The 10255-nt window shown below is 38.3% G+C and overlaps 1 protein-coding gene across 1 annotated transcript; it reads left to right on the top strand.

Annotated features, from left to right (window-relative positions):
* Positions 1–9157: 9157 nt before the first annotated feature.
* LOC111055135 lies at positions 9158–9979 on the top strand. The gene has a single exon (XM_022342306.2). The coding sequence runs from the start codon at positions 9158–9160 to the stop codon at positions 9977–9979; it is 822 nt and encodes a 273-aa protein (XP_022197998.1).
* Positions 9980–10255: the final 276 nt, after the last annotated feature.

Raw genomic sequence — 10255 nt, 5'->3', positions numbered from 1 at the left:
TCCGTTTAGAAGAGTAGTGAAGAGGTCATGTTCTTAGAATAGTTTCGAGATTACTTAAGTTCAATTTCTGAACGAAAATTCTGAAAAGACAATTCACCTGTTTTGAATTTCTATTATGTGGTTTTTCAAATTTGTTTTTTTTCTTGTTCACTTAACTACTAGTGTTATTATATGAAAAAACACAGTATCAATTTTGAACAAGATTAAAACTTGTTTTTTTTCAATAATTATGGAAACGTTCCTCAATATCAATATTCATAATCAACAATGTTTTTTATTATATGAATTGAAGTTTACGAGGAATGATAATGATTGTAAGTACAGTCCGGGTCCTGTAGCTTTGCCTATCAGCGGAGACCAACTAGACAACAATACTACCCGTTCAAAAACATCAAATATCTTTAGGGAGCTTACTCCATCTAGGTATCTAGGTACTGTGGAGATATGTTTTTTAAAAGTAGGAATATCACCATACCTTGCCTTTATGCAGTTTCAAAGTCACGGAGGCAAACTACGGGTCGCGCACTATAAACTGGATGGATATTTACGTATAGAGGGATATGATTATGAGCATAGCCATCTTTAGTTGAAATTGTTGAACATGACCAAGTAGAGATGGTTGTGACATGAAACTTATACATTTCATCAGGCTGGTTTATGTTTAACCCAATCTTCTCCTAGATTAACTGTGGTCCATACTGGTGTTAGATTTCGTCTCATACTTTAGCCAGTCTTATGGTCGTCCATCTTGTTTTTGTAGCATTTGAATCTACCGCTGCTACAGTCCGCAGACATTTTTCTCACGTGTCATGCGATCTCTGACGTCACGGTTTCATTGATCGCTTGATCGATAGTAGCGCTAGTTGTCGTCTGCTTCTTTCAATGTTTTCTAGTTTAATATTCGTCTATAAGTATTTTGAATTGTATTTTCATTGTTTTTGAACCTCCTTTGGTATACTTCAACAGTCACTTCAACCTCAACACCTTCAGTTCGCTTAATATCGATTTTATATTTTCACTTCATTCGTTGAGTTTGTGCTCATGACTGCCGTGGACGTCATGTTTCCGCTTTTGGGCAGTTCCTGTCTCTTCAACCAGTTTTTGGCAAGAAGACTCACTCTCTTTGTACAGTCATACGATGTAACATCTCAGTTTTTAACGCGTCCATCTTTGGAAAACTTTATCCATTTTCATCATTCATTATGTCCTAGTTTGTGTGCTTATTCAAGAACCATTCAACGCATTTTTCATCAGTGAACGTTTTTCAACCATATTTTCTATGAATTTAACTTACCTTTCGGGACTTTTCTACTAAGCGTCCTTTTTGCAAATCACGCCATGCTTTCTGCGTACAACGTTTTTCAATTATTCATCATATTATTATTATGAACTGTAAGTAATTTCAACATGAATTCCACATGAGCTTTCAACAATCCTCAATATGAACTTTTGATTTATTATTTATCACTTCAATTTTACTGAGCATCAGTACACATTTTTTAGCGGTCACATTCATTCTTCATGTATGCTCATAGGAGATACATTTTTCAACTTGGGAAGTCTTGTGCAAGTGCAGCTTACCTTATTCAACATTTCAACTCAGGAAATTTGCGCAAGTGCAGTTTGCCTTTCATTGTCAACCGCTACTCATTTTTAGCTACTCAGTCTTAGCTACTCATCAGTTATTTAGTCGAACTTTGTCAATCTCAATTCTTACTGATGCCAGTGATTTCAGTCGTCAAGAACATTTTATCTCTTTTTTCAAATATTTATTCACTGCAATTACATCAACGTTAGGACATAACCTCAAACATTTATTCTACTTAACTCATGGTGGAACTTTTTCCAATTAACATTCAACCAGTGAAACTCATTCAATTTGTGAAGTGCCCATTCGTCGTTATACTCATTATCAATTTAATATTGGAACAGTCTCAACTTTCAATATCTCAACGTATTCAAGTCAAGTTCTCTTCCGCATCGGTCACCGTTTATCAGGATATAATCAAGATATCTTCATCGTTCAACTTCTATTAGCCCAGCAGCTGTCTGCAACTACAATGTACTTGACAGGAGTCAAGTTTCATCCTCGGAATTTGAGTCACCGTAGGCCTATCACTTTGGCAACACATCATTAATTATTCAGGGAAGTCTTATTCTATTATTCACATTTTTGTACTTACCCTCTCAGAGGCACTGTGTTTACTGGTAGTCTTCATCCCATTCAATTTTGTTCCTGATTAACTTTTTATTCCTAAATAATAACTATTTAAATACTATCAATCATTCAATTTCTTTTATCTTCTATTATTATTACTTATGTGTTCTACATATAGTAATATTCCCCATGTAACTTGACATGCGTTAAGCTGTCATTTCCCAGCCCGCTTATGTAATACAATATGCTGAGCTTCGTCTCCTTTCAATATTGTATTTGGTATTTTTCAACCTTTTCTATTTTTAATTATTAATCGAACCTTCAGTTCTGGACAGACTTTCTGCTCCTTCTGCTTACATTATAGCCAAGTTGCTATATTTGTCCTCTTTCAGTGTTACATAGTCAACAGCTTGAAAGCTTCAGGTACGATTGGATTCTACCTAAACTGAATTCCTAGTTTTCATTTTTTGTGAAATTAGGTTATTGTTCATATTCATATAATTTCTGTATTTTCATACCTTTAAGATTACTAAGAATTTTGCAGGACTTTTATCTAGGATTTTTGTCTCTCGATTGATTTTATTAGTCAGGTTAAGATTCTCATATTTACTATCATTTTTCAAGTATTCTAAATTTTTATTCATTTTAAACATTGCTAAATTTTGTACGTTCAATTCAATCTTTACTCATTGTCATTATTATTCTATTATTAGTTTCAGCATCAATATACTCTTTGTGTATTTCAACATTAACATTGTTATCCCAACTTTATCTTTGTATTACTCAATCTTTTGCGCTCACAGAGGTAACATCATTTTGAAACATTGTATCAGTATTCTTAAACGTACTAGCAAAAGTCTAGGTACAATAAACAACTTGAGTGCATTCCTAATTCTTTTTATTTTAATTACAACTACATTAATTTTAAGCATTCCAATAGTTACATTCAAATATCAGCCTTACATACGGATAATAAGAAACTTATTATCTATCATTCTTCAATTATTAGTCATCATTATTGCACTACCTTTGTGCATTCTACTTGTGCTCAGACGCACAGTAAACCAGAGGTATTTTTTCGGATCTACACATTCAAGGTTTGTAAATCCGCTCATAGCAAATAATGAAAAGCTGTCAGTGCCTAGATCAGATATAGATCTCATCTACACACTTCCACACAGTCCACTACTTTGCAGATCGGCCTTACAACCCGATCTACTGACAGTCAACATTATTTCTTGGTAACTCCGGGCCGAATTATTTCTTGGTCCTCGTACGGGCACGGATCGTCTGGCATCCTGTGGTGATTCGTAACTATTTATTGGATTGCTATTTTCAAGTTTCTCTTTGGGTACCTTAATTTTTTTTCAAGTCCTCTGTAGTTAGTTGAATATACCCAATACAGGTAGAGCAGTCAGCGTCCATGTTTATCAACTGCATTCTAGCATACATTAGTCTTACATCATTCTAATAATACTCGTATATATTTCAGTTATCGAAGGGTGAACCAGCACTGCGACCAGAAAGGTACACTACGTTGTATCGGCGCAGTGAACCAGCCAACCTGTAAACTGTTCGTGGACCCAGACCTGAGCGAGAGCCGATTCCAAGCACAGAAGCATTCAGAACACTGCTGCACCTCGCATCTTGCCAAGTCTAAAGGCAACTCATCTGGGGACCGAATCAGTCGCTGGCTATTCAATTTGTAAGACCGAACCATTTATCAATTCTGTAAATTCATTTTACCGACATACCTTTTGTAATATCTTTTCTCTGTGAGCGTCATAAATTTTTTAGGATTACTAATCAATTCTTGCTATTTCAAGAGACTTATCTATTCATCAATTTACTTAATATTTTTAAATGCATTGAATTCATGCAAATATTAATACTTACCACGCATTTGGTGCTATCTTGACAAGCAATTTTCATTGTGCAATTATCATTAATTTTTACGCAATTAGTCAACAAACCATTGACGACATTCATATATGTCAAACAATCAACCGATTAGTTCATTGACAATTTCTATAATCAACCATTGTGTACTTATTGCGCTCATTATTGTGTTACATTGTTTTATTACGTCCATTCAACATTATATTCATATATCTATTCTTATATTACTCAAATATTAATTAATTTTTTTTCAAGTCTATATATTTTGTACAATTCAGTATGGAGAATCCAAACGACTCGCTCGTCACCCTTGAAGGTGAAGTTTCTCAAGGTGAGGTCAGACAATGTCCGTCTCCCACCATTCCTAACAACCTTGACACTATCAATCAGCAATTGATTCGATTAATTCAAGATGGTGTTATCAAAGAAATTCAAAATCGTAATGACTATTTTTTTGCTGAAGATCTCAAACAAGAGATGTTAATGCTTAAGAAAAATTTTCATAGTACTACTGAAAATTTTTCCAACAAAGGTTTGCCTGTTGACATTGAATTGTGTCACCAAATTCGCCAGAATTTTGGTACTGTTAATTCTGTACTCTCCAATGCCATATATGAATATGAATTGAAAACTAAAAGAGTAAGTGAAGTCAGCTCCCCATCTCACTCAAGTCACGTTGATTCTCCTCACATGGTGAGCGCTCGTCTACCGGACATTCCATTGCCAAAATTTGACGGTAGTCTCAGCGCTTGGCTCAATTTCAAATCGACCTTTACAAGTCTTGTTATCAATAACCGTAACCTTGATAATACATTGAAATTTCATTACCTGCGTCAAGTCCTTTCTGGAGAAGCACTTAATAGAATTTCTAATTCTCCTTCTGGAGATTTTGAGTTAGCTTGGGAACTCTTGACTCAACGTTACGATAATTCATTATTGATTGCCGAAACTCATATTTCAGCCATACTCAACCCTCCTAAACTTGACTGTAGATCATCCCAATCGTGGAGATTATTTATTGACAATCAAAAGACAAATATCTCTGCTCTTGAAGCCCTTGCGCTCAATATCAGTGTGAAAGATCTCATTTTTATTTTTCTCACTGTGTCACGATTTGACAATGCTACTATTAGAGATTGGGAGAGATTTTGTTCTACCAAATCTCAACTTACCATTGATTGCCTTTGGGACTTTTTAGAGTCGCAACATAAAATCGCACAAGCAATGTCGAGCTCATTCAACAACACATCAGTGCAACGCAATACGCCGGCTAATAACCAGCCTAGCACCAGTCGACAACCATCACAGCCCAAAGCCAATATCATGAATTTCAACACTTCAAATTCACCAAATGTTTTCAACAGAGCATCAACTTCTGAGTGTTATTTTTGTCGCAATGGCTCTCACAACATTTTCAATTGTAGTCAACTTCTCAAAATTCCAACTTCAGAACGAACCTCTGCTGTATTGAAAAAATCCTTGTGTGTCAACTGTATTCGGCCATGGGATCGAGCTCACCAATGTCAAGGTTCCTGCAAGACGTGCAATTTACGACATCACACGCTACTTCATGGGTCAAGTCCTGTCCCTAAGAGGTCCAACTATGTCACAACATCGAACCATGCGCGCAATCCAGTGAAAAATCTGTCGCAGAGCATGCCGTACTGTGAGTATAACATACCTCATCAGTCACAACAACAATTAAGGTATGATAATCAATACAACCAGCCATCGCAAATGTCATCAGTGCATCCAGCATCAATGAACTCCAATTCAGCAGTGCCAATGACACACATGGTTTCACCTGCGCCGCAAATATCAACTAGCCTTGTCCAGCAGTTGCCGACTTCTAGTGTTGTTGTCAATTCAATTCCCTCTAGACCTCAGTCATCAAATTCTGAGGGAAGTCGTCAATTTGATTCATCTCAATCCAGTTTGCAGCCTGCCACAAATGTTGTTGAATCTCACAATCAGACAGTCAGCTATGCCCACAGCGCACCACAAATCAAATCCATTGATAGCAGACGCACTTGCATCATGCCTACAGCCCAGTTGATCGTCTTTGACAAGAGTGGTCAAGCTGTTATTTGCCGCGCACTCCTCGACAGTGGCTCTGATAGCTGTTTTATTTCACGTCAATTAGCTACTCAACTTCAATTACCCACTATTTGTACTGGCAGCACAGTTCATACTGTGTCTGGCAGTAATGCTACCTTATTGAATTTGTCATCTTTGAGTATTCACTCACCTGACCGAACTTGGTCAACTCACATTGATTGCATTGTCACAGAGAAAATTGTTCCTAGTGTTCCACCATCTGGACTCAATTTTTCAGATTTCAATATTCCCCCCAATGTTGTTTTAGCCGATCCTACCTTCTTCAGAATTTCAGGAGTGGATATACTCTTAAACGTTGATGTCTACGCCATGCTTCATTTACCTGGTCAAATTCGCCTGTCCGAAAGCTGTATTCTTCAGAATACCAAGCTAGGTTGGATAGTCTGGGGCTCCATTCCTGCTTATAAACCATCTGTCACCCATCAACACATTTCCAATTTCGTTTCTAGCATTGAACATGTGTCCAACGCAGACATCTCTAAGCAATTGGAAAAATTTTGGCGAATTGAAGAAATTGATACTGAATCCAGCACGCCAGCAGAACATGCACAAATTGAGCAGCACTACATTGAGAATGTTCAACGTCAAGATGATGGCAGATTTTCTGTAGCCTTGCCGAAAAAGGATTCATTTCATTCGTTAGGTCAATCCTTCAGACAAGCATTGACTCGCTTTCACTCGCTGGAGAAACGTCTTGATACTCATCCTGAACTCAAGAAACAATATATACAATTCATGGATGAATATATTGATTTAGGTCACATGTCTCTTGCACCACCTTCATCTCCATATGATCCATATTATCACATTCCTCATCATCCAGTTTTCAAGCCAGATTCCACGACTACCAAACTTCGAGTTGTGTTTGATGCTTCAGCGAAGTCCACTTCAGGATTATCACTCAATGATGTTCTTCACATTGGTCCAACAGTGCAGCCTGAGTTGTTTGACACAGTGCTCAGATTTCGTATGCATCGTATCGCATTCATTGCTGATATAGCGAAAATGTACCGCCAGATTCTTGTTCATCCAAATGACAGAAATTTTCAACGCATCTTTTGGAGATCTGATCAGAATCAACCTATTCAAGAGTATCACTTGAATACTGTCACTTACGGCACATCCTCAGCTCCATACCTTGCTACACGCACGCTCAATCACTTAGCAGATGTTGAATGTTCACTGCAATCAGCAGTTCATCAAGCCATTAAGGAAGATTTTTACGTGGATGATCTTATCAGTGGTTCATCTTCACTCTCATCAGCCATAGAGTTGGCTCATCAATTGCTTACTACACTTAATAAAGGAAATTTTGAACTCAGGAAGTGGTTGTCTAATTCGTCAGAATTACTTTCAACGATCCCAGCTCATCTCATCGAGACAGCTACATCACGACCATTATCTGATTCAAACGACAGTGTTGTTAAGGCACTTGGTCTCATTTGGAATTCTACGGCTGATCAACTCACTATTTCATCCAACATTTCAAAAGTTGTTCATCAAACATCTTTCACTAAACGTCAATTATTGTCATGCATTTCTAGCATATTTGATCCGCTTGGACTCATCTCACCCATTGTCATTCGTCCCAAATTGTTATTTCAAAAGCTTTGGCTCCATAAACTTGATTGGGACCAAAAGCTACCATCTGAGCTTCTCACAGAATGGTTATCCATACTTCATGATTTACCAAACATTGCGAATGTTTCTATTCCACGTTGTGTTTTGCCACCCTCTTCAGAGGTCGATTTGGAACTGCATGCATTTTCTGATGCCAGCGCAACAGCATTTGGTGCTTGTCTTTATGTTCGCAGCTCATCATCGGACGGGGTTCAAGTTAGATTGCTTACGTCAAAGTCCAAGGTAGCGTCCATAAAACCATTGCTCACAATTCCTCGTTTGGAACTCCAAGCAGCATATTTGTCATCGAAATTAGTTGTGAAAACAATTCGTGCTTCCAAGCTCAAATTTTCCAGGGTAATCTTGTGGACTGATTCCAAGGTTGTGTGCGATTGGCTCAAGGCTTTGCCAAACAGAGCAGATATCTTTGTTTCGGTTCGCGTCTCTACGATTCAGAATCTTACAGCAGATTTTACATGGAAACATGTCACTACGAAACATAATCCTGCTGACCTAATTTCGAGAGGCTGCACTCCAACAACACTCATCAACAGTTCACTTTGGTGGAACGGCCCGTCTTGGTTGTCCAAGCAAGAAGCTACATGGAATGACATCTCCTGTAATGTTGCAATCATCCGTCCTATCTCATCACATGCCACTAGAGTCACAACTTCAGTGTTGAACAATATCATTCATAAATTGTCTGATTATCATCGCATCACCCGTTCAACAGCATACGTTCGTCGTTTCATCCATAACATCACTCGACGTCATCATCCTGATCAGCGCAGATGTGGTCTACTCACAGTAGAAGAAATTCAAGAGGCAGAAATTGCGATCATCCGCACGGTTCAAGCAGAAGCATTCACAGAAGAGATTCGTCTTCTCCATCAAGGCAGAGAATTGCTTCCGTCTAGTTCCTTGAAAGCGCTATCGCCATTCATTGACAATGACTCATTATTGAGAGTTGGCGGCAGATTGAGTCAATCGGACTTGCCGTACGACTACAAACATCAAATCATCTTGCCTTCTAAACATCGTTTCACTCGTGCGCTCATCATGTCATATCATCGACGTCTTTCTCATGATGGAGTTCAGAGCACCATGACTTCATTACGTCAGCGTTATTGGATACTATCTACTCGTCGTACAGTCAAATCAGTTTTGAAATCCTGCCATTTATGTTTTCGCTTCGCCAAATTTCGTTCGGAACAAATCATGGGACAACTTCCTCCTGTCAGAATACAGTCTGATTTTCCATTCTATAACTCTGGCATAGATTATGCTGGACCGTTTTCATTACTTGTTGGTTCCAAGAAATCACGCACATATTCGAAAGCTTATTTAGCTATCTTCGTCTGCATGGTCACGAAAGCAGTACACGTAGAAGTCGTCTCAGAGTTGACAACGAAAGCCTTTATTGCGGCACTCATTCGCTTCTCATCACGTCGTGGTATTCCACACTCCATATTTTCGGACAATGCAACCACGTTTGTAGGTGCAAACAATGAACTACAAGATCTACATCAGTTTTTTGAGTCATCTAAAACTCAACAAGATATTCATAACTACACGTCGGTTCTCAATATCAAGTGGCACTTCATTCCACCTCGCGCCCCATCTTTTGGAGGTCTATGGGAGAATGCTGTCAAGAATTTCAAGAAAATTTTCAAAGTCGTCACATTCAATCATATTCTTAATTTTGAAGATATGACTACATTCGCAGCTCAAATTGAAGCTATCCTTAACTCTCGTCCACTCGTACCTCTTACAGAGGACCCTCAAGATCTTCAGTATCTCTCGCCAGGTCACTTCTTGGTTGGTCGCCCATTGACTGCGTTGCCTTTCCATTGCCCACCCACCACCCATGTCGATAACAGGTGTCGTTGGAAACTTCTTCAAAAAATCACTCAAGAACTTTGGGACAGATGGTCTAAGGAGTACTTAGTCACACTTCAACGCAAGCACAAATGGCTTACTGAATCGGACAATCTCACAGTTGACACCATGGTTCTTCTGAAAGATCTCAATTCTGCTCCTTCCACATGGAAGTTAGCTCGCATCATTGAAACCCATCCAGGTGCTGATGGAAAAGTTCGTGTTGTTACAGTGCAGACTGCACATGGTAGATTCAAGAGAGCCATCTCTAGTCTCGCTCCGCTTCCAGCATTTGAAGATGATTAATTTGGTAGTCTTTCACTACTTGTCCTTTTTGTATTAGCATTTATTCATCATGTTATCCACCTATTATTCGTATTGCTCGTATATTTCTATTCGACTCATCTAACATATATGTATTTTTTCGTACTCATCATTTTTTTTGCACTCGCTACGTCTTGGTTGACAAGACTTGTTCCTGCATCGAGGGGGGAGCTTTATGTTAGATTTCGTCTCATATTTTAGCCAGTCTTATGGTCGTCCATCTTGTTTTTGTAGCATTTGAATCTACCGCTGCTACAG

Source organism: Nilaparvata lugens, chromosome 6 (assembly GCF_014356525.2).
Source record: "Nilaparvata lugens isolate BPH chromosome 6, ASM1435652v1, whole genome shotgun sequence".
Taxonomy (NCBI): Eukaryota; Metazoa; Arthropoda; class Insecta; order Hemiptera; family Delphacidae; genus Nilaparvata; species Nilaparvata lugens.
The sequence above is the reverse complement of the archived record's forward strand: the minus strand, read 5'-3'. Positions and strand labels throughout refer to the sequence as shown.

What these genes read in the sequence shown, in the direction of transcription:
- LOC111055135 (XM_022342306.2), top strand. Translation starts at nt 9,158, where the DNA reads ATGGTCACGAAAGCAGTACACGTAGAAGTCGTCTCAGAGTTGACAACG.